Below are 25,069 nucleotides of genomic sequence, written 5' to 3' on the forward strand. Positions count from 1 at the left end.
GAGTCTGTGATGGTTAAAACTTCAAGCTTTTCAGACTGTAATGCATTGGTGCATTGGTGGCAAAGAAGATTTGTGGTTTTATGCTGCTTTATATTTTAATGTACTGAGGTTTTGTTTTTGTATTTTAAAAAGCATTTATTAAGAATGTTGCGTCATGTTATATCATATGGCATTGCACTGCTATATGGTGGTCTACTGCCTTGGGTGGGTGGGTCCAGAAAGGGTGATTGTAAATAGTTTAAATAAATACACTACCAGATAACAAGACCCTGTTCTAGGTCCTTCTCTGTGTGCACTATCAATCCTATGCAGCTCTCTCACAAATAAAGATCTTTATTCGTAGGAGGACTGCAGTTAGAGGGGCAGTACTGGAGCAACCATCAGCCAGGTTTATGCAATGCTGTTTTTGTGTGAAGAGGCCTTTGTGGTCATCTGCATTCTGTATTCTGGAATGATCCACCTGTCCTTGTACCTTCTGGGCGGAGGAGGGGGAAGGCTGTTTCAAATAGTCTGTTTCCATAGTCACATTAAAATATGTTATCATCCCTTGCAAACTCAAGTGGGATTCAAGGCCAAATTGGATGAGACACCATCTAGGAGAATAAACAAACACACAGCCGTTGCTTTTTTCCATTGCAACCAGATCTGGATTGGGATGCTTACCTAATGCATTAATTTGCTGATGGATTTGAGCACATACTGACGCATTTAAGTAAATATGCATTGTGCCACACACTATGGGTAAATGCATATTTTGATGTCAGTTGAGAAATCGTGGCATTGCCCCAAATACTACGAGGGCAGAGAGAAAGTATGAGTTATCTAGACCTGTGGATTACAGTTTTTGAGATTTTTAGAACTGGCTGTTATGCATTTAGAAGGCAACTTGAAAAACTGTTTGGCCGCTGGCCTCTCTTCCTCATATAAATGCCAGGCACAGAAAAGTTATTAAACTGCATGTTTGAGAGAGTGGAGAGAAAAATAGACTTCCTAAACTTAAATAGCACACCCCCTACTTTTCTATTAAGGGATAGAACAACATCAAATGCTATCATATTACTGTCATTTAATTACATGATCATATATTCATATTTTATTGAAATTTTTGTTCAAATATATTCTGCAAGTTTTTTAACCACAGACATGACTGTTAAAGGTAAAATAAACTGTGGGACTCTTTCATATCCCGTGTTTGATGTGCTATCTCATGGTGTCTCTGAGAGGATGGAATTTCCTCTATTCAGAAAGCACATTTCCTAGGAAATCCTTCATAAGGGTTTGCATGCTCTTGCTGAGGTTCTCTGCCTACTGAATTTTGTGCCTTCTCAAGATGATTTAAAACATTTTTTTTAAAAAAAATATTTAAAAAATTATTATATTTATTTCCCACCTTTTCTCCAAGAAGCCCAAGGTGGTGCACACACTTCTCTCCCCCCCCCTATTTTGTCCTCACAACAACCCTGTGAGGTGGGTTAGGCTGAGAGAAAGTGACTGGCCCAAAGCCAGTAAGCTTCATGGCTAAGGACCATGATATTAAGCAGTTCCTTGTTTACTTTCCTGCCATTCTCCCTTTGGAGTAATGTGCACAATTCAACGTGGGCAGTCATCAGGGGTGAGTCTTTGTCATTAATTTTGACTGGCCTTTTGATTCAAACATGATTCAAGAGGTTCTGTCATTTGTGGCCTCTTTTTATCTCCGCTACAGAAGTTAGTTGGTATCCCAGTGCTAGGAAGTTTGTGACACCCACACGGCTTTGTGGGTGGCCACAGTGGGTGTTTTTCATATAGTCAGTGCTTTTTCGGGGGGGGGGGCACAGGGGTACGCATACCCCTAAACATTTTGTGAATCTTTGTCCTTTTGTCCATTTACTGTATTTATCTGTCCCAATTTGAACTATAAAATGGTGAATATTTTGAGTCAAAATGAGAGTACTCCTAAACATTTTTTTTTAGGAAAAAAAGCACTGCATACAGTTAAACATTAACATACAGTGGTACCTCAGGTTACAAATTTAATTCGTTCTGGAGGTCTGTTCTTAACCCGAAACCGTTCTTAACCTGAGGCGCGCTTTCGCTCATGGGGACTCCCGCTGCCGCCAGCGCATGATTTCTGTTCTCATCCTGAGGTAAAGTTCTTAACCCGAGGTACTACTTCTGGGTTAGCGGAGTTTGTAACCTGAAATGTTTGTAACCTGAAGCGTCCGTCACCTGAGGTACCACTGTAATTGCCACCATCACTTACTACAACATTGCCTTTGTTTTTAGTTCTTGCTGAAGACTAACACTGCTACCTGTCTGGAAGTTTATTTACACTGATGCAGGGGGCCTGCTTATTTTGTGGGAGCATCAGTGAAAAAATGGGAAGTAGACACTATGGAGACGGATAAAAAAAATTAAAATGCCTCAGACTTCCATTTTATATGCACAGTCTCTTTAAATCATTCATTTCCAATGCTTAGTCCAGTTTTGTGAAGTACCGTGGAATTCTATTTATGGAATAACACAGTGACTTCTGTCTACTCATGAACAACACTGACCGCAGATGAGGTTTATCTGTTTGCAGTTGAATTTAAAGTCATGCCCCCCCAGAGGAAATGTGTCCATCAAGCAATTTATCATTATTGTCATGAGTTTTCTATGTCCTTGACTAGCCATTTGCTCCCTGTCCTGCCCTAACGTATATAGAAAGCTCGACACGGCCTGTAGGCACACAAAACTCTGTGAACTGAGTGGGGCATCTCATGGTTAGCTGAGGATTTAGCGTTCCCTGAATCCAGTGCTAAATCATTACATTAGCACGAATAATCCTTTCTGCTCATACTTTTTGCCCCCCCTTTGAATGACTACACGGCTTCTGTGTGCACTCAAGAAATATTCCTAGTTATTCTCTCACCTTTGGTGCAGAGTGTCAGAAACATCAGCCATCCTTCTGTGCTCTCCAGAAATGTAAAGTAAAGTATGATGATAAAATAGATCTGTCTTTTTGATGCAAAGTATGATGACAATATTTTTAAAACCCTCACATTAGCTGAATAAGTGAAAGCAGGAAGCACTATAATGATTGCTTGAATGTATTGTGTTTTTTAAAAAATATAACCAATGCACAATGCAGCCATGATGTTTCCCTAATACAACACAACATTTCAAATATTTCTTAAAATACCAGCACTAAAAGGGGTTTATTTAATCATTGTCTTCTGTGAAATATATTCATCAGGGTATATGCAAGGGAAGGGGGCAATCATTTAGTTACCCCATTCCTTTGTCTTTTTAAAAGTTTCATTCGTTTTGTTTTTTGTTCATTATAATTACATTCTGTTCGATACTGATTTAGAATAGCTTATTTTTTTGGCTCCCTGGAATGGAAATCCATTCAGTCTTCTGTCTGATTGGTCCTAGAACAATAGGATGCAGCAGTCTGATTGGTCCTAGAACAATAGGATTCAGAATGCAGCAGTCTGATTGGTCCTAGAACAATAGGATTCAGAATACAGCAGTCTGATTGGTCCTAGAACAATGCAGCAGTATGATTGGTCTGCAAGAGCCACCCAATCCAGCTCCAGATGGAAGTGAATCCACAACCTGATTGGCCTACAGGAGAATTCCGGAATTAGCCAATCACGTGCAGCCCATTGTGTAAATAATGTATATAAAGCAGATACTTTGGGGGGACTTTCATTCCTCCTCACCACTATGAGCTGAATAAAGAGCATGAAATCCACTCTCGACTCTGAGTATATTTCAATCAGCCTAGTTTTCATGTGTTTATTTTTCTAATGTCACCAAGTATGCAGGGTATTTTTCAGATTCGCAGGAAGCTTCTGCCCCATAGGAGTTTAAAATCGAAAAGGAAAGGCAACCCAAGAAAGGAGGTAGATGGAGGCGAGAATAAAAATGCATTCAGTTCAGTTGCAGATATTTTGTCTTCATTTTAGCAGGGCAAGAGAATAAACTTGAGCAGTAACTACATCTCTAGGACATATAACCAAGCAGAGGGGGAGTATGCGCCTGGTCAATTTTATTCATGTTTATTTGTTGTTAAGAAGGAATTTGCTAAACTGGAAAGCTTAACCGGTGACAACATGGTCCATGTTGGTTTCAGAACACACATTTAAAGCATGACTGAGTTGCCAAGTTGTGATTATTTTATTACAGGCTATAATACCTGCCTGTAGAAGTTAATTATATGGATGACAGACAGCTGCATAGCCTTACTACACCCTGCTCATTCACTTGTTCAACACAAAAGGATGCAGCTGTAACCAATAACACTGGTGCTTAATTGCTTAAAAGGTATTTATGTAAGTAATGCTCCATGGAATCACTGTAGTGTGGCTTTGCCTTTGTGGAAATACTTCTTGCTTCAATTTGACTTCGCTGGTCTCTTCCTATCTCCACCCCTGTTTTTTCCTCTAGACACCCCTTCCCAGCGGGTACAGTTTATTCTCGGAACAGAAGATGATGACGAGGAACACATCCCTCACGACCTCTTCACAGAGCTCGATGAACTTTGCTGGCGTGAAGGAGAAGATGCTGAGTGGAGGGAGACAGCCAGGTGAGTCCCCTTTTGGTTTAGCATTTGATGTACAAGGACACAGAGAAGGCCAAAATGCCTATTAATTAGGTTTAAGCCAAACATGTTGAATGTATACTGAGTATTGCTACTTCGGGATGCGGGTGGCGCTGTGGGTTAAACCACAGAGCCTAGGGCTTGCCGTTCAGAAGGTTGGCAGTTCAGATCCCCACGACGGGGTGAGCTCAAGTTGCTCGGTCCCTGCTCCTGCCAACCTAGCAGTTCGAAAGCACATCAAAGTGCAAGTAGATAAATAGGTACCACTCTGGCGGGAAGGTAAACGGAGTTTCCGTGCGCTGCTCTGGTTCTCCAGACGTGGCTTAGTCATGCTGGCCACATGACCCGGAAGCTGGCTCCCTCGGCTAATAAAGCGAGATGAGTGGCACAACCCCAGAGTCTGCCACGACTGGACCTAATGGTCAGGGGTCCCTTTACCCTTTACCTTTATTGCTACTTCACATGCCTTTCCTCAGAGCCAGATGTTGACAACATTTTTTTTAGGTCAGATCATGGTTTGTTTGTTTTTTTAGGAGGGGGGGAGAGATAATGTCACGGGCAAAAATAAATAAGATAAATGCAGTTAGCTAGGATCTTTATTTCTTTGCTGAAAATGTTATAGCTATTTCAGAGTCCTCTCCAGAGTAAAGCTGAATGCAGTCAATTTGATTGCAAACTGGGTTTAAATTGAGATTCAGCATAATAGCAAAGTTCAAGATGTAGATATGTTGCCTGTGTGTCTTTTTGCTGAACTTACTTTTCCCCGATTAGATAATGTAACATAGTGAATGGTTACTGTTTACTGTAATGAGGAGGCGTTGCATAATGCTTTATACAGCACTAATCCTGAAATAATAGGCTTTTGGGGGTAAATCCTAAATCTAACACAGTTCTAGTAAAGCAGGCATTGATCTACCGATAACTCTGGTGAATGGGTACTGAGACATTCCTTACCCCAGCTTAATAAAGGCACTCTCACTATGTTGTTCTGCTTACATATTTTTCAGCCTAACCTACCTCAAAGGGTTGTTGTGCATCCAAATTCTTGCTCTGGGTTCCTTGTAGATGACTGGAGAAACAAATATACAGCAATAAATAAATGTTTCAGGAGAAAGTTATGCAGCTATTAGGGACAAGAAAACCTGAAATAAACTTTATTTCTGTCAGATTTCATGTTAGATTTCTGTCAGATTTCATGTTAGATTTGCCCTGGACCTCACTCATAGGAGGCAGACAAATATTTAATTAAAGTTCCAAAATAAGATGAACAGCCACATTCTCTGCCAATGAAATGGATGTTTTGTTTTGTTTTGTTTTGTTTTGTTTTGTTTTGTGTAAGACCCGAGACAAATCCAACCAGTGCCACAATTTCAAGTAGTGCTTAACAAGTGTAGCATTGCAGATATGTTTTCGGAAGGCTCATCCAAATGAAAATGGGTCACCATTTCATATGATAGTAAATGGATTTTGCATAGCAGAGTGCCAGGACAATGCAGAACTTACATGTGGGAAGCCTTGGCTCAGCCATGGAGCTTGCAAGCTCCCTTTAGGCAAGTTGCAATCTCCCAGCCTCGGGGCCGGATTTAGGTTTGATGAGGCCCTAAGCTACTGAAGGTACTGGGGCCCTTTATATGTCCAGCTGTCCTTTGTCAACAACAAATTGCCACTGGTTTTTGTGTTGAATGTATGCTATATGGTAATTTATGGACCTAATAGGTATCTAAAGCCATTTGCACGTAACAGAATATGTATTTTATCAAAGTAATTGTTGAACTTATCTTACATTTTGGAAATGTACACCCAGTTTTTCCCCTTTAATTTTTTTAGGGGTCCCCAAGAGATTGGGGCCATAAGCTATAGCTTGTTTAGCTTATGCGTAAATCCAGCACTGCCCAGCTTACACTACCTCTCAGTTCTTTGCAGAAATGGCAGGGCATAGATGTCACCAATGCCAGTAAATAAATATTGCCTGATGCAGTCTAACACAGTAGACTTTGACCTTACCTGACCTTTAACCTCAGCCTGCAACATACTTCACCTTTCAGGGTGTTTTTTGTTTGTTAAATACTATGTGCCCCTCTTTTCTCTCTGTTGCAGTTTTCATTTGTGCTGTTTTCTCTACTGGGTGGCCTTTAAAGGCACAGGAACCCTGTCATTTCCACCCATCTGCTTCCTTTCTAAATGTCTTTGTGTTTGTTCTTAAAGGGGGGGGGGATGCTAAGCAAAATGCAGGCCACTTGTGTGACTCAGCTTAGGTCAGGGTATGGGCCCCGACCCGTCAAATGAAGACTAACGATCCAACCAAATGTTCTAGCCAAGTTCTTGCTATTGTAGCTTTTTAGTGGCATGTGTAAGTTTTGCCAAGATCTTGGCTGTTCTGTTACTCAGAAGGATGATGGAGAGTGTGGGTGAACTGGTGGGAGTTCAGTTCCTCTGGGAAGTCAACAGATATAATGAAAGTAAACACAGAAGATATTGAGCGTGTTACTCCACAAGTGGATCAAGACTCAGTTGCTTTGCTGATTATAATGATTTAGTTCTCTGCAAAAGTGATACAGCTGAGTGTTAGGAAATTATACATTTTTAAAAAAATACACTACTGGTTAAATTTGCAAAGCTCAGCATATTCTTAATATGTTGGCCCTGGGAAGGATAGTATGCTTATTTTAGTTGGGAAACAAATGTTGATACATACTAACTTGTTTGGGATTACCTTTTGGGTTTCATAGTCAATAAAGAGATTTGAAGCTCGGCCACCCAGTCTGGTATTCATCTAGTGCACGTTATCAGTCATCAAGCACTTCAAATTTACAAGAACATGGAAGACTATATTAAATAGTTGCATTCATGCAAGGATTGCCGCTAGTGCAATAGGAATTTTCCCTTCTCACCCCTATGCCGCCCTCAGATCTTTTCCAAAGGGTTGGGGGATCCCCCAGAACAGATTTAGTGGGTGAGCAAGGGAAGGAAAGGGGGGAAATGTTCTGTTGTACAAGGAGGAATCCTCTTGGTGATGGAACCTTAGCCTTAGTGCCATGTTGAATACAACACACTGAGAATATGTTGTTTCATAATGATGACATGGTAGAGCGGGGAGAGAGAACTTGAAGAAGACTTGGGTTCCTACACTCAGTCTTTGCTTCAGGTGTCATATTTCATGGTTACTTGCCCCCTTTCCTAAATTCCTTCTTTTCTCTCTCTTCTATGTCTGCAGTTTTTAGGTGCTAAGCCTCCCGACAGATCCCTGTGTGTTTTTCTTAATTACTTTTGAACAGCGCTTAATAACTTCAAGAGCTTTCTAAATAAAATAGGATGAGGAGCTTGGTCTCCAGTGATTATTAACTGCTGGAAGATATCGATCCGTTCTATAAACAAAGATTTAAATTAAAGAAGGAGGTTTTATAATGCTGCAAAGATTGTTGGGGAATGCTTGACTTTTCATGGATGTCCTCTTTGATCTACTTCCCACATTTCCAACATGTTATTATCAAAGCAACGTTTTTTAAATACTTGACTTGCCCTAATATAGAAACAAGTTGCTCTGTCATAATTAACAGGTGCTTGCCCCACCCCAAATATACCCAACCCTTTGATTTCTCAGTCCTACAAAGCAGGCAGGAAGGTGTTTTGAATTCGGATTCCTGACAGCCAAAATGGATACCCAAAGATTCATTCTGAATCCATCCATTTCCCTTTTATTGTGGAGATCTTAAGCAGAGGATCCTTTTCACTAGTTTCATAGAAGCACAGGGATAGCATTGAAGTGAGGGAAGCTAACCATTATCTCCAGGGTTCAAGCTGGAGGGGGGGGGGTTGACCTGATCCCAACTTAACTCATCTTAGTGGGAACCACTTTTCCATTGTCTTGTCCCGTGGACACTCCAGAAATGTCTGTATGTGTGGGGGTGGGGATAGAAGGACCGGGTAGATGACTTGATGGCTACCCAAATGTTTTTTATCCCTTCACAGGGCAAGATGACATTAATCTATTAATATACATGTTCAGAATTTGGTATTATATGTGTGCATCCCAAGCAGAATGAAAAATGAAACCACATTAAGAAACTATGCCTAGAAATTATATAATCTTTACCCCACATAAGCGTTTCAAACATGACAACTTGGTCATTCTCATAACCAACTTCCCATATGGTAGGTATCCAGTATTATTAAACTCATAGATCAGATTGGACCAAGAGGTGAGATAAAAGGCCAGGTTTGCACATAATGCTGGGTCATGGTTAATATTAACCAAGGTGCGCGGGTGGCGCTGTGGGTTAAACCACACAGTCTAGGACTTGCCGATCAGAAGGTCGGCAGTTCAAATCCCCATGACGGGGTGAGCTCCCATTGCTCGGTCCCTGCTCCTGCCAACCTAGCAGTTCGAAAGCAAGTCAAAGTGCAAGTAGATAAATAGGTACTGCTCCGGCAGGAAGGTAAACGGCATTTCCGTGCGCTGCTCTGGTTCGCTAGAAGCAGCTTAGTCATGCTGGCCACATGACCCAGAAGCTGTCTGCAGACAAACGCCAGCTCCCTTGGCCTATAGAGCGAGATGAGCGCCGCAACCCCAGAGTCGGTCACGACTGGACCTAATGGTCAGGGTCCCTTTACCTTTACCTATGGAGCAACAACAGTGTGGCTTGTTTGTGGTTAACAGACAATAGTTAAGTCACGGGGGCTGAGTTTCGGTGATCAAGCAGAGGTTTTAGAGAAGGAAGTGATCATCACAAAATCCCCGCTTTCGCCTCCCTTATTTTCGTCTCCACTTTGCATGCTGTTATGGAAGGTCTTCCAACCCTCTTGGAGGAGTTTCAGGGGTTTGTTTGTGTAGGAGGCTGAAGGCGGAAGTAGCAAAAATTGCCTCCAGCTTCCATTGGTGGAAGACTCCTCTTCAATCAAAGAGGCTTCCATGAAACAACAGGATGTAGTTGGATGCAACCCAAAGAGCGGAGCTGTGAAATTGCTATCTCTCTATCTCTATCTCTATCTCTATATCTCTCTATCTCTATCTCTATCTCTATCTCTATCTCTATCTCTATCTCTATCTCTATCTCTATCTCTATCTCTATCTCTATCTCTATCTCTATCTCTATCTCTATCTCTCCATCCATCCCATCCATCCATCCATCCATCTATCTATCATCTCACTATTTGTGTTTCTTCTCTTATTGCTTCTGCATAACTGACATTTCATTTCTCAAACAGAAGGGGCTGACTAAGCTCTTTTGCTTGCTTAGGTGGTTGAAATTTGAAGAAGATGTTGAAGATGGAGGAGAGAGGTGGAGTAAACCATACGTTGCCACGTTATCGCTTCACAGCTTGTTTGAACTGAGAAGTTGTATCCTCAATGGCACTGTGTTGCTAGACATGAGAGCAAATTCTTTAGAAGAAATTGCAGGTAAGTGTGCAGTTAACACAACAATATAAAGATTGTATAATACTCTCTACATCCCAAAATAAAACAACACCATCACACTGCCCTGCATAAGATGCAATGTTTCTCTATGGGGTGGTAATATATTTCAAACTCCAAATAAATAAAATTCCAAATTCTAACATGCATTTCCCTTTCCCCTGATGTTTTCTACTTAGCGTAGCATTAATGTCGGTCTTTCCAGTATCATCACTGAGACACAGAGATGTACAAATTGTGGAAAGGGAAGGTGAAGGGCTGTAGCTGTTGTTGAAGGGAAGATACCATTTTCTTGAACAGAGTGGAGGTTATAATTCAGAAGAGTAGCTGAATACTACCTCTCATGTATAAGTTTCAGTCGGACCCAAAAGTTAATCATGTTAAATGCAAGTGTGTGTGTTGTAAAGATATTTCTAAAGACTTGGTAGGAAAATTTTAGGGGGATAATGGAAGGAAATCAAAATGTTCAAAACAAGTAGCTCATAGATTATGTTCTTATGTGTGAATGTGAGAAAATGGGCAAAGGGGGAAAATAGTGAAGAGTTAGTCTGCAACTCAAATCCCATTAACATTACAGTAAGGCCCAGTAGGATTTCCTTTGGAGTAGACATAGTAAGGATTGCACTATTAGTGCCTTAGGCAAGTCTGCTGCTGCTGCTGCTGATATGATGAAGAAAATGTGACTTGATATGATGAAGGAAATGAAGAAAATAGGTGATCAGTGACTTAATCTGATTTGTGGCTGCTTAGTCAGAGGAGGCTAATGATCCGCCAAGTCCCAGCTGAAAACCAACTGAATGAGTTGTCCCTTCATTGCACCGGTGTTCCTGGCATGCTCTCAGTCCCAGAAAATTCCCATCACCAGTCCTGCTACAAAGCCCCCCCCCCCCCGGCTGCATGCCTGTTTAGAACTGTTAGAATGCCTCTTGCTTGCCTGGACAGAGATATAAATAGGGGTGTGTGTAGGAACCTCTGGCTTTTGTGTGTGTGGCTGCAATAGAGCCTGCTGTGCAAAGGTAAACATATCTGTGACTTTGCCCACTGTCCCCTCTGTTCCCACTCACTAGTGGTTTGTCAGGAGCTCAGCCTTCACTCGAGTAGGACCCTGTTAGAGACACATGCTCGACTGGCATGTTCTCTCCCTCCTGGTCAATCGTTTGGGAGCTTCAAAAGCTTTCTTCAGCCGAAACATCACAGCGACCGATGCCAACCGACACCGGCACACTTAGGGATCTGCAGAGTCTTCGCAACTTGCGTGACAGACCTCAGCAACTCAGCATTTTGGCTAATCTACTTTATTTACATATAAACACACACGGAGCATTGCAACATGGCTCCCTCTCTCTCTAGCATCAGACAGCAAAGAGAAAAAGAACAAAGGACAATAGTCCCACTTCACGGAACACAGTAACACAAACATCCTGTCTCTGTCAAAACATATAGAATCATAGAATCATAGAGTTGGAAGAGACCACAAGGGCCATCGAGTCCAACCCCCTGCCAGGCAGGAAACACCATCAGAGCACTCCTGACATATGGTTGTCATACTATCGTGTGAAAGACAACAATCCCATGACTGCAATCATGGAGCAGGAATTCTAACATGGTTATGTGGCCCCTGGAAGGTTACTCATGAGCGAATGTGGCCCTGGAACTCAAAAGGGCAGGTGCCAAGGAAGGAGCGGGAGTCAATGAAAAGCTTCTGCTCTTCCCCTGCTGCACTCTTCACTCCCCGGAAATTGATTTGGGGGTCAGGAGAACACCAAAAACTAGGGGTGGGTGGGCTGGAGGAACTGCTTCCTCTGGTGGAACGATCCCCTTGGCGTAACAATGAATACCTCCCAGACATTTCCCTGTTCTTTTCTGTACAGGCTGTGCTTTGACATTGTGGATTCTGTTCTTTTGTCTCTCGCTCACTGCGATTTGATATTTTAGCAATTCAGCTCAATAATTAGTGTTTGACAGGGTGAGATTGAAGGGGATGCAGAGACATTGGTTCCTTGCCAGTTCCAAAGATGCTGCTGGCATAGGTGTTTCTCCTGATCATTTGTAGCCATGCTGTAATTGCTTAAGCATTCAGGAAGCTGCTGCATGCAACTCAGGATTCAGTGTTCTGATTGCTAGCGCTGAGTTCAGAGATCTTCCAGCAGCAGGAGTGAGTCAGACTATATCAGGGTCCTGGCCTCTCTAGATGGCTGCTGGGCAACTGTCACTCAGTATCAGTCAAACAACAATGCTGCTGTTTCCCTTAACTTGGCTAAACCCTCTACATTCCAGAAACATCATTTTAAAGGTGTGTAGACAACAATAAAAATGTATCAACGCACATATTCCTATATATAATATATAACATGCGTTTGATTTTTGCAGCCTTAGGCTGCAATCTTATACATACTTACCTGGAATTAAATCCAACAGAGCTCAGTGGATCTTGCTTTTGAGTACATAAGGGAGGGTTATTTGAGCTCTGCTTTTATTTTTTTAAAAAAATTCCTTGCTGCTCTGTTTTCTTCATTCATTTTCCTGACACTTTGATAAATGTTCTTGGTTCCTTTGCATTTTAAATGTCTGTTGTCTGAACAGTAGTATGCAAATTTCCAAAATACCACTGAAAATTAAGAAGCAGTCATTTGTGTCAGGAACATACGCTCATCATAGTGCTTCATAAATAGCTGAGGTTACATTCTGCATTGTGTGTTGGTTTTCGGTAGGTCATTTCTGCCTGACATTTCTAATGTTCAGAGTGTCCTTTGTGATTACTTGTGCCATGGAGCAGTCATTCAAGTTCCAAACATCTTTTTTTATTATTATTAAAGATGTTTGTTCTCACTCAGTTTACACTGATGCTAAGCCGCAACCCTAAACCCACTTATCTGGGAGTAAGGCCCATAGATCTCAGTGGGACTTATTTCTGAGTAGACATGTGGAGAATTGTGCTATCAAGTTGTAATTCTGTGCACACTAACTTGGGAGCAAGCCCTGCTGAATTCATCAGATTTACTTCTGTGTAAACCTATATAGGATTATCCTGATAAAAATATCGATATTACCGTATTTTTCGCTTTATAACACGCACCCGACCATAACACACACGTAGTTTTTAGAGGAGGAAAATCCGTAGGCATGCCACCCGTAGGCATTCCCTCCATAACACGCACAGACATTTCCCCTTACTTTCTAGGAGGGAAAAAGTGAGTGTTATGGTGCAAAAAATACGGTATTTTGCAAAGGTTGTATGTTGTGCTTTCCTGTTTTTCTCCCATAGCTTCTTAATTTCTCTGTCCTCTTTTACATGTGATAAAGGCACTCCTTTAAACCTTGGATCAGCAACTATTTTTTTTACTTCTGAGAAAAAAAGTACCGGTATTCTAGAACTCCCTGCCTATTAATATAAAGGAGGCAGCGTTGCTATATTGTTTGCGATGCTTGCTAAAAACTTTTTTGTTTACGCAAGCCTGCTCATGTTTGCTTTTACAAGTGTTGGTCTTATCTATATTTTGGTATTTTGATTATGTATGCTGTTTTTAAGGTGTGTTTTTATCACTGATCTTTAAGTTAATATTTTATACTCTTACATAAAGTGTTTGGAGGGTTTCCCCTTTAATTAGGCAATATATGACCCACACTAAATACAATACAATACAATACAATACAATACAATACAATACAATACACTAACTTTATTAGAGAGCTTGTTCAAAGATGGTGTGAAGGATGACAGACCCCATTTCTGCTTTCTAAAGTTGGTTGCTCTTGATTCCCATAACTACAGCCAACACTCTTTTCATATCACACTTGTTGTTCCTACGTATTGTTGTGGTACTTCTCAGGTACCCAGTTTCCTACTTCAAGGTCCCAAATTGCCTTCTTTACACAATGAGAAGTCAGCCGTAGTCCGCAGCACTTGACCAGCACACCAGATGTGCCTTCTTGACCTTAAACAGCTATTTCACATTATTATCCTCCCGATTATTTCAGTTCAAATTGGCAGATGGAAATGTTCTCTTTGATATTTTCATCTACTTCCTTCAGATGCATTCTAAAATTGTCATTTGGTTTTAATGCAGCCAGTGAAATGGCTCTTGGATTTTACAATATGCCATTTTTCTAGCTGGAATCAAACGTGTGTTTTTTTTATTCCACGGTGGCTTATAGGGATAGACCGGTAAAGTTGTGGGCTGTGTATTTTCTTTTTGTGTTCTTTTGGGCAAATGTCCAGTCGTATTGCACACATTCAGCCTTATAAGTCATTCCAGTGGATGAAGTGGGATTTTCCTTTCTTGCTCATTGCTACAGCCTCCCAATCTGCTCTGCAGAGCCCCCTAACCTTCTAGAGCAGAGGTTTTCAGCCTTTTTGAGTTCAAGGCTCCCTTGACCAGCTACATTCTTTCTGCGGCTCCCCTGTGGGGAAACGTGCTCCGAGCCTCAGAAGCCCAGTTATATCACCCCCTTGCCTGCAAAGCTGGCAGCCCCTCACACCTTTTCAAACTCCTTTACTTGTGGAGTGTGTTCCCTCAGCCTCTCTTCGTCTCCTCTCCCCTGGCCAGCCCCAGAAGCACTGTTTGCCTGGGGAGCTTCTAGCCAGGGCTGCTGCAACAAACAGCCTCACAATCCTTTGGAAGGCATTGATGCCGAGAGGGCATCAGAGGAGGGAGGGAGGGAAGGAGAGAGAGAGAGAGACAGAGGCCAGTGTTGCCCTTGGCAGCCCTGACCATCATTCAAGGCACCCCAGGGTGCCACAGCACACTGGTTGAAAGCCAATGCTCTAGAGCAATTTTAGGGAAAGCAGGCTGCAGGGGAAGGGTATGAAAGGCAAGTCCCATTTCCACAAGCAGAAGTCACAATTAGATATCACAATTAGATGTCGCCCTATATTTCCTTTGCTGAGCCGTTTAGATCCTGATTTTCCTTTCTAAAAACATAAGAGGACCAAGGCAGAATCAACACATATGTAAAAAAAAAAAAAAAAGGCTGTAAAAATAAGTTTTTAAACCATTGTGGAATTTGCCGTTAGCTCACCAGTGCCACCTAGTGTCACATTTGTGTAATGCGCTTAAAGTGTTATACAATAGTACAGGGGTCAGCAAACTTTTTCAGCAGTGGGGCTGGTCCACTGTTCCTCAGACCTTGTGGGGGGTCGGACTGTATTTTTTTGGGGGGGAATGAATGAATTCCTATGCCCCACAAATAATCCAGAGGTGCATTTAAAATAAAAGCACACATTCTACTCATGTAAAAACACGCTGGTTCCTGGACTGTCCGCGGGCTGGATTTAGAAGGCGATTGGGCCGGATCCGGCCCCTGTGCTTTAGTTTGCCTACCCATGCAGTAGTAACTCCAGCTACGTAACCCTCTAGTTACGTAAACGTTGGGATGTCAAAGTGGCAAACCCGGAAGTATTTTACCAGGTTTTGCCATGTGCAGAAGCGGTCCTTCGGTTGCAAAAACCACAGGATCCAGCCGGACCTCCAGAATGGATCTTATCTGCAACCGGAGGTACCACTATATTTGGAGCTGTATAGCTGAGTCCCAAGCCACTGGTCCATCTATTTCAGCCATCCTGTTATCACAGGAGCCACTCATTCATTCACCCTTCTGGGAATTAAACAATGCTCACATTCATTGATACGGGACTTCCCATCTCCCCCTTTTCCTCTGCAACCCACTGTGCTTACTCCTAAATTTGGTCATTTGGTAATGGTGCTAGATAGGCTACAGGGGCTGCAGAGGGAGGGGGGAGATTGTGGAAATGGTCCTCTCCTATATGTGATTTGAGGACCAATGTAGGAAGCAGTGTGGTACATTTTTACTTTTGTTTTCTTCATTGGTGAAAGACTCCATCCTACATTCTTGTCAGTATGACACACAGACACTAGGCTTTCCATTACATTATGTTTGGAAATGACTTCATGACCATTTTGAGATCACACGGCTTACAATGACACCACAAGCTATTTCTTATCAAATAAAATATTTTTTAATAATAATAATAATAATAATAATAATAACCTGTTAATAAAAAACCCTCACCCTTAAGCATTGCACATAAAACAGTAAGAAAACACTAATAACATTCTATAAAGTAGAACGGATCACAAATTTTAAAAAGTCTTGCATTTTCAGTTTGTAAGAGTCCTGTTTTTGATTTTTCATACCGATGGTCTAAACAAAATAATGTATGTGCTTCCTTAAATAAATAAATAAATAAATGACTTTTCATGGCAGTCTGATATAAAGTGTCTCTGTGTGTGTGTGTTTGCATAATACGACTGGGAGAATAATATTTCCAGTGAGGGCTTTCTTTCCCCTGTCCCCTGGTCCCCCAAATCCTTTGACCCTTCCTCCCATGCTCTTTTCCACTCATTAACCCATTTTTCATTTTTTGCTAAACAGCTCCCAGGCTGCTGTGCTGGGTACGCCCTGAAATCCAAACCTTTATACAGCTTCTTAGGTTAATTCTGCGTCTCTTAGCAACCTTTTCTTAATATTGGCATGGATACATTCCACTTGTTGTTTGGCCATAAGAAATGTCTACACTTTGTTACCTTGCTGAGCATTACTTGAGTCCCACCACATTTTGCTTTTACTAGCAAAGTGTATTTTTTTTTACCAAGAAGTATGCTGTATGTTCCATCTACACCTTGCTGTTGATGCTGATGTCCCCTGCCCCTTAAAAGCTGCATCCACAGCAACAAAAGCTCAGCCCTGTGTCCATGCATTGTTATTTGTTTATTTCATAAAATTTATACACTACTTGATTGTCAACAGCAGCAACAACAACCCAAAGCAGTTTCTACAAATAAAACAGTAAAATCAAGAGAGAGAAAAATACAACCCTGCTTTAAAACGTACAGAAGTTAAAATGCTAAAACAGATGAAAAATTACCTCAACTTTTGAAGCATCTGGGTAGGCTTTGTCTATACAGGAATGTTTTTAGCAGGCACCGAAAAGAGTACAGTGGCAGGGAGTTCCAAAGTGCAGGTGCTGCCACACTAAACAGTTGAGTTCCTATAAATGTGGAATGGGTGGCATCTGCAATAGTGCCCAATTCGATTGTGCATTGAGTGTGGGTCTTGCACAGGGTGCATTGGGAAAGCCAGTGCCTCTGTAGGAGTTGGAACCCTGTGCAAGACTTTCCGTCTGCAGAAATCCACACCTTAATCTTGAAGATGATCAAAAGTTTGACTAATCCTGCCTGTTTTTGACACTTTAATCGTGTATCTGTGTGCTCTTCTTGGTTCATGACGAGAGCTTACTGGGAGATGTGGGGTTGCAGAGAGAAAGAAAAGCTCACGAGCAAAAGAGTTCATGACTCAGCATTCATTGTGTCAGAAGTTTTGAGTGGCACGGCTTCTCCTAATGAATATGCTAAAACACTTGCTGCTCAGTTAGCTTGCTTTAGTGAGAAACTTGCTTTTGACTTTTAAGCCTTAATTGCCAGTGGAAAGGCTGCCTTACCCCTCCCAGATCTCTAAAAGCTCAACAGGACAGCATCTTAATACTGTCTCTGAGTAACCTCCATCCTCAGTCTCTCCTCCCTGCTGCCCCACCTTGATTCTAGTATATTAACTTTATTATTACGGAACTTCCTCTGTACACGTTATGCCTTTTACTTATTCATTACTTACAAATATTAACAACCTTTACGCCATCGCTGCGGATGCCAGGGAGGGTTAGGGAACGCAAAATAAAAACAACCGGCCCAATAATAAAACACAATGCATGCAATGCAGCTAAAACAAACAGAGCAGATTAAACAAGTAATCAGCTCACACAGCTTAAAAAGCTTGGGCAAATAAATCAAGTCTGAAAGTGGTGCTTAAATGATAGCAGCATCAGCACCAATCATACCTTGGAAAGGGGAGGGGGAGCACTTGGGAGAAGGTTCTATCCTGTGTCACTCACCGCAGAGCAAGCTTCTCCCAATGCAGAGAAGATGCTCCTCTGAGGCTCTGAGGGCATGGGCAGGCTGATGAAGGGAAGAGGTTCCTTCAAGTATTTGGGTTCCAAGCCGATTATCTATCTATCCCTGAATTTTACATGCGCACTAAGTCTGAGATTGATGATACACAGCCAGCAGGGTGCTCACAGCCTCCTAATGTGTTTCGTTGAGCTCAGATGAGCTCTTGTTAGTAATCTGAGAATTCCTGTTTTAAAAGCTTCTGGTTTTAAAAAGAGAGATAGCAGATTTTAAACACTGCAGTGGGTACGCGTCTGACCATGGCGTTGATGTACGATTGAGAAATACCCGCCGTGGTCTTGAGTTCCTAGTCCTCATCCTTTCAAAACCCAAAAGACCATTTCCCTAAGTGGCACTGAAATTGCCACCGTGTTTCTCTTGCAATATTTATATGGTCACTGATATTGTGGACCAGCAAAGTTCACCCCTGGCCAATGTACATTCGGATTTCAAAGAACATTCCGTTGAGCAAGATATGTTGAAAGCTGCTTCTTCTGTAGCTCATCTGAATATTTGATGGAGATTAGAGGAACGAGGATCCAGTTGCAAAGCAGAGGAGGTGGGCAAGGTTTAAAATGAGGAGATGAAAGGGGGGCACTTTATCCTGCCCCAGTCCAATTTCCCCCTTGAACCTCCTTCCTGCCCTTGGCTATGATGGAAGAAAAACGCATCCAGAATCCCAGCAGCTGGGGGACGAAGTGGTGTGTGATGTGGTGTGCTCGATTTCCTCTCATCACTTCTCTGCTTCAGATCATTCCCTTAATCACACTGCTTTACAGCTGTTTGGAGAGCAAAATTCTAAGACCCATGCTGTACACTGGATACGTAGTTCCACCATCAGAAAAGCCACTTTGTGGCGTTTCATCAGTGAACAAAATGTTGACAGCAAGTAAGTGTTGCATAACTGTGAAGACCAGCTTCCTGGAAGCCAGCTGCTCTCATCCAAGCATGAGCAGTTTCCAGAGGCGTGTGAAGACTTTTTATTTGGACTGGGTTTTTCGTCTCCTGTTAAAATTATGTATGCAGAACTTTATGGCATCACGTTCCAAGCCCTAGGAATAGCCAAGGGTGTTGGTGGGAAGGGGTGAAAGGAGAAGAATTGGAGAATAAATGCACACATCTGTGCATTGCAGGGCAATCTATGAGAAAGCCGAAGGCATGTTCATATTTGGTTACCTGTTAATCTACATATACAACAAACTTTGCTGGGTTCGTTAAGAATGACAGATTTGGGAGTTAGTCTATCTCACCCAGAAAACATTGTGCTATTATGGGGCGACATGCAATGGCCCAAATATTTTGTTGGATTTCTGAACCGGGAATTCCTCAGTCATGTTTGCTAGTTCTCCTGTTGTTGTTGTTGTTGCTATTTGACTCCTTGTGATCCTAGCTCCTGGTGTCATTAGATCATTTGCCTTTTATATTTTCAGACATGATTCTTGATCAACAAGTAGGCTCAGGACAGCTCAGCGAAGATGTTCGCCACAGGGTGCACGAAGCTCTGCTCAAACAGCACCACCATCAGAATCAGAAGAAGCTAAGCAATAGGATCCCAATAGTCAGGTCCTTTGCTGATATTGGCAAGAAACAGTCTGAACCTCATTCCATGGACAAAAATGGTAAAGTGTCATGTTATTTCAGTAATAATTACTGGCAGCTCTTGCAAGATATTTGTCAAATGAAACACATGTATTGCACACCTTCAAACCTGAAAGCGATTGGCACCCCAGCCTTAAACTACTGCCTCTTCCTGTGTCACTGGCACAACATCACTGCAACACCTGTATAACCTATCACATTAGAGAGCATTCTTCTCTTTAGTTTTTTCCTTGCTGATCTGAGTGAGAGCAGGCTGTGGTCCATTCACTTTGGAAAGCTAACACTACGAGATATGGGAATAGGACTTTCTTGGCAGTGTCCCAGGAATTACAGAAGAGTTTCCTGATAGAGTTTGCCAACCTGGTAAGCAGACTGAAAGGCCAACAGGGCAGCTTGTGCAGTCCTTCTGTTTATGCCAGGTGTTCAAGGATGTGCTCTAGTTTAATTAGTTTCTCAATTTCCAGTTGAATTAGATTCTGTTTTTACAATAGGTTTTTTCCCTCCCCCCCCCCGTTGTTTTGGTATATATACTGTAGCCACAAATACTTGATAGCTTGCAAATGGGTCATACAGTACATGCAGCAGAGAAGGTATTTGCAGTAGGAAGTCAAATAAAGGTTTTGTGGTGTTATGCAGGCGTGGCTGCAGTTATGCCATTTCCCAAGCGATAAAGAGTTGGCACATCAAGTCTCTGAGATCAGAAAGGGTGGCATTTTCAGACTAGGGAAAATCTAATTATATTGTCTTCAAGAGACTGTCCTTGTGCCATAAAACAAAGCCCTCAGTCAAGCTGAAATCAGTCAACTCCAGGTAAGCTGTTTCAGGATTGCAGCTGAAATGCCTGAAGGTATAGTTTGCAGATTACTTAAAGCTGATATAGTTATACCTAAGATTCTTTTTGACAGTGGCAATGGTGTGTGAGTAAGATCAAAACAGGTACTGTATATTCATATTCTGTGTTCCATAAGGATACATCAAACCTTCATAAAGTATGTGATTAGGCTTTAATGCAATTGCAAATTATAACACAAGTCAAGAGATGATTCCATTGATGTTTCAAATTCCTACTCATTAAGGGTAATTATTTCCAATGATACAACAATATTTTTTTTTAAAGATTCTCTGAAAAATTAAGCACATGTAGGAAGTGTTACAAGTAATGGGCAGGGCAGACTTGCTAGGGCACTATATGAATGAATTTAGACAGCAAAAGCCTGGATCTGGGAGGGCATTTTTGAAGCTTCCAGCAATGTAAAGCACAGATTCTAAGATTGCATTCGGAAATAGAAGCAGGTATGACCCTTCTTTAAAGTGAAAGGACTCTGGGTTTCAGTTGATGCTTTCCCCAAAATGCTGAAGCTTGCCATTGTGCCATGCTTACATATTATCAACTGCTGATTGCTTAAAAACTTACTTATACTGAAGTGCTATGCCTTTGTCTAAACTATACTATTTTGGACTGCTGGTATGGGGCTTACATGATTCAGTGCTCTTCCATATAAAAAAATTCCTTCACACAGAAAACTAGATATAAAGGAGAAACGTTCTAGTCTATATTTTTTTCTTGATGTGCTTGATTTTTTTTTATTATATTGGGGGAATCTTGTGAGCCACTCCCTGCAATATGAAGTGCTGCAAGTTTGATACAGTTTGACAGCCTCAGTGAGAATTAGTTAGATTTATTCCATTTTAGGAAGCATTAAAAAAAACCTAGTGTAGTTTTGTTTTCAAAGAAGCCTAAAAGCCTTGCTAATGTTTGAGACCATGAGGCATCCTCAAATAAATGGCCACGGCCAATATATATAATAAGTAGTACATAAGTCAGGTTTAGGAGGTGATGTTTCATGATCTCAAGTCTTGCTCGTTTTGAGGATCTAAATTTCTTATATTGGTCATCTTTTGTTTATTTTATTTATTTGTAATGTTTTAGCCATTTAGTCTTTCTTTCTTTCGGATTCATATTTTTGATTTTGTATCAGTCACCACAAATAGTAGACTTGCAGTCCAGTCTCCACAAAGTGCTGAGCTAGAACATATACCAGTGAAAGAAATGGGATTTGTGCTAGGACACTGATTTTAAATGGGCCAAAAGCTTATGAGAATTCATTCCCAGAAACTGTGTTCAATAGTTGATGAATAGCTGAAGTAATAATGTGCCATTGAGCATGTGCAGAGTGGTACCGAGTAACCATGGTCCACCCTATCCACACATTTAGGGTTTTCAGGACATCTTGTGTGGCTCCAGCTCCAGCAGATCTCTTCTTAGAACTCAACAGTCACATGTTATCTATCTAGAATCTCTGTTTAAGATTGCTGTCCTGCATTCCTTCAGTGTTTAAGGCCATTTCATGTTTGCAACATCTGATCAAGTCTGGCATCTCTCCTCTCAGTGTAGTGAGTCTTTAGCTGCCTATTTCCCACCCCCACCCCCTTGTACACTCATCCTTTTCTATTTTACTGCTTTTGTTCTTTTTTCAAAAAAATACTTGCAGTTCAGTATCTTGAAATAAAGGTCACGTATCTCTTGATCACCTTCACCTCATACTGAACCCTTTCTTCTCCCTATGTTCTTGTTTGTGCCCATGAATAACTAACTGTATGTTATCTAAACTCTGCTATTGTGTCAGTCATCTTCACGTTTCTTTATTTTGGTCTGTCTTTGTTGTATCTGTCTTCTAACAGGCTCATCTCATCTCTCTACCTCCCTCATCTTCTAACCTTTGGGTTCTCTAAGCTCCTTGAAGGTTCAGAGGTAGTGTACTACAAAACTATCTTGCATGAGCTTTAGGCCAATTCAAATGTTCATTCATGTTTTCACATCAGTTTCTTCCAGCATGATGTTTTTCATTGTTAATCTAGTCAATCACTTGATCTTCAGGGTTTCTGCCAGAATGTTATTAATAGCTATTCCAGCTTAGTTGGACTCTTTTTTTTTTATACACAAACGAGAGAGACATACAGAGTCTTAACACATTTCTGTTCAGATGGTAGAAATCACTGTTGTGTTGGTATGATTTATTTTTATGTTCTTTATATATATTTTTAAAAAACACATTTAGGTTAAATAAAAATGCAGGGTGGTTCGTACAATAAATCTTGTATCTTAACACTGTATAAACTTGCATCAGTTTTATATCAATTGAACTATCATGGTTTCTTCCAAAGGTTCCTGGGCATTATAGTTTCGTTAGGGCTTGCTCCAGGCTTTGGCAACCTGGTGCCCTCTGGATGTTTTGGGGTGCAGTTCCCACCTGTTTGCAACACTGCAGTTATGCTGGCTTTTAGTTCATATTATATGGGAGGCCAGGGACGCGGGTGGCGCTATGGGTTAAACCTCAGTGCCTAGGACTTGCCGATCGCATGGTCGGCGGTTTGAATCCCCGCGGCGGGGTGCGCTCCCGTTGCTCGGTCCCAGCGCCTGCCAACCTAGCAGTTCGAAAGCACCCACGGGTGCAAGTAGATAAATAGGGACCGCTTACTAGCGGGAAGGTAAACCGCATATCCGTGTGCAGCTCTGGCTCGCCAGAGTAGCTTTGTCACGCTGGCCACGTGACCCGGAAGTGTCTGCGGACAGCACTGGCTCCCGGCCTCTAGAGTGAGATGAGCGCACAACCCTAGAGTCTGTCAAGACTGGCCCGTACAGGCAGGGGTACCTTTACCTTTTATATGGGAGGCCACCAAGTTGTTGGAAGACAGCCCTGCACGTACCCTCACAGAACTACAGTTCCCAGAGTCCTTTGGTGGAGAAAGCATGACTATTAAACAGTTTAAGGCTGCAATCCCAAGCACACTTATTAGGGAGTAAACTCCATCAATCACAGTGGAGCCTTCTTTTCCAACGAAACATGCATAGCATTGGTCTGCAGGCTCTGTAAATAATTCCAGAGGGCTCAAAGTATGCCCTCTGACAGTGGCCAGCTAGATGCCCTGGTAACAATGCACAGCTGGATTATCTCAGCTGGTCCACATTGTTTTGAAATCGTTTGGGGTAGTGGGGGAAATATGTATTGCTCTGCTCCTACAAGCAATTTGGGTTGAGAACATGGTATGGGAAAAAGGCATTCGGATTTTGACTCCCTGTTTCACATGCCTAGAATATGAAGCGTACGTGATACCCTTAAACACCTCTTTCATTTTTATTATAATAATACAGATAATTGTTAGTATTCTGTAATAACAATTTTTTCCAGCAGGTCAGCTTGTTTCCCCACAGTCTGCACCAGCCAGCATTGAAACAAAAAATGATGTGAGCAGAGAAAACAGCAGCGTTGATTTCAGCAAGGTAAGACTTTTACCGTCTTGAATCTTTGGATGGTAAGGATGTAGTTTAGGTGTGTTCAATAAAGCATGTCTCATCTCAGTGTTATGAGTTGTTGCCGGTCATTGTTTCATACCACACATAATTTACTTAGAATAAAAGGGGGGGGGTGTTTAATAATTTAAAGTAAACGATTTTCCCCCCTTGAAAATGTTGGGTCATTTCATTCCATACCACTGTGAAGACATCATGAAACTTTAGAAGAGACTGATTAGTGTCTGAGTTTGAAGATTTTTCGAGGGCCCGTGAGAAATCAGCAACAAGGGAATGCTCTCAGGCCAGTCGCATCTCTGACAATGGAACAGGGGGAAAGAGCAATGCTTGTCTCTTGCTCCAAGAGAGAGGCTCAGAACATCTTTCTGCAGCATCGTCCAGATGCATGCATTCGCCCTTCCCATGAATACCTGCAACCCCAGAAGTAAGCCCTACATTTCCAAGAGCTAAAGATCCAACTAGTCTTGTGGCAGTGGAATCCTGGGGGCTCTTTGGTCAAGGTTCTTGCACTAGACTTCCACTTTCTTCTCATTGGCTGCCCTGTTGTTATTGAGTGGCCTGTAGCTCTGGTAGAACATGTAGCTTTCCAGATAGAAGGTCTCAGGTTCAACCGGAAGACCTCTGTCTCAAATCCTGCACAGCCATTGCAAGTCAGCATAGACAATAACAATCTAGGTGGCCTAATGGCCTGATGGTATAAGGCAGATTTCTATGTTCCTTACCTTCAAAAGTGGCTTCTGCCACTTCTTTCTTGGGATGAAGCCCACTCCTTAGTGTGTCTAGGACTAGCTAGCCAATGAAAGAAAGTGGAATCCATCACAATGGGATTCTTTGTTTAGAAACTCCAGTCTGCAGGTCTAAAAAGGTCCACCAGGTCTTGCCATTTGGTTCACCCACCTGCCCCAAACCCTGTTGCCAAATGTGGGGCAGGTAAAAGACACCACTGGGTGAAAAGGAGTGTGCAGGTGCCATCAGTTGGCAGCCCCTGCAAATCTCAGCATTTTACCTCTCAGCTGATCTTTGGGGCTTGCATAGGGCTACACATGGACTTCTGTGCACACCATCATGTAAAAGTGGGTCACCTGACATCACTGTGACATTGGGTGATTGGCAAGGGATTGTCCACCAAGTGGCGGGAGAGGTAAGGATCTGGCCCACCAGCTGGATCCAGTTCCTGGTTTAGAGAGCCACATTTCCTGGCTGCCCCCAGGACT

General features: G+C 42.0%; 1 protein-coding gene across 8 annotated transcripts in view; it reads left to right on the forward strand.

Annotated features, from left to right (window-relative positions):
• The window catches only part of SLC4A10 (solute carrier family 4 member 10), a 152,314-nt gene that overhangs the window by 79,613 nt on the left and 47,632 nt on the right, over positions 1-25,069 (forward strand). For 6 of the 8 annotated variants that reach the window (XM_083493272.1, XM_083493275.1, XM_083493274.1 and 3 more), the window contains 4 exons: positions 4,417-4,555; positions 9,808-9,968; positions 19,375-19,563; positions 23,734-23,825. In XM_083493272.1, coding sequence (XP_083349398.1) covers positions 4,417-4,555; positions 9,808-9,968; positions 19,375-19,563; positions 23,734-23,825 — 581 coding nt within the window. The remainder of the gene's footprint in view (positions 1-4,416; positions 4,556-9,807; positions 9,969-19,374; positions 19,564-23,733; positions 23,826-25,069) is intronic. The other 2 variants (XM_083493273.1, XM_083493276.1) reach the window with 1 other exon arrangement.

Source organism: Podarcis liolepis (genome assembly GCF_965112155.1).
Source record: "Podarcis liolepis genome assembly, chromosome: 1".
NCBI lineage: Eukaryota > Metazoa > Chordata > Lepidosauria > Squamata > Lacertidae > Podarcis > Podarcis liolepis.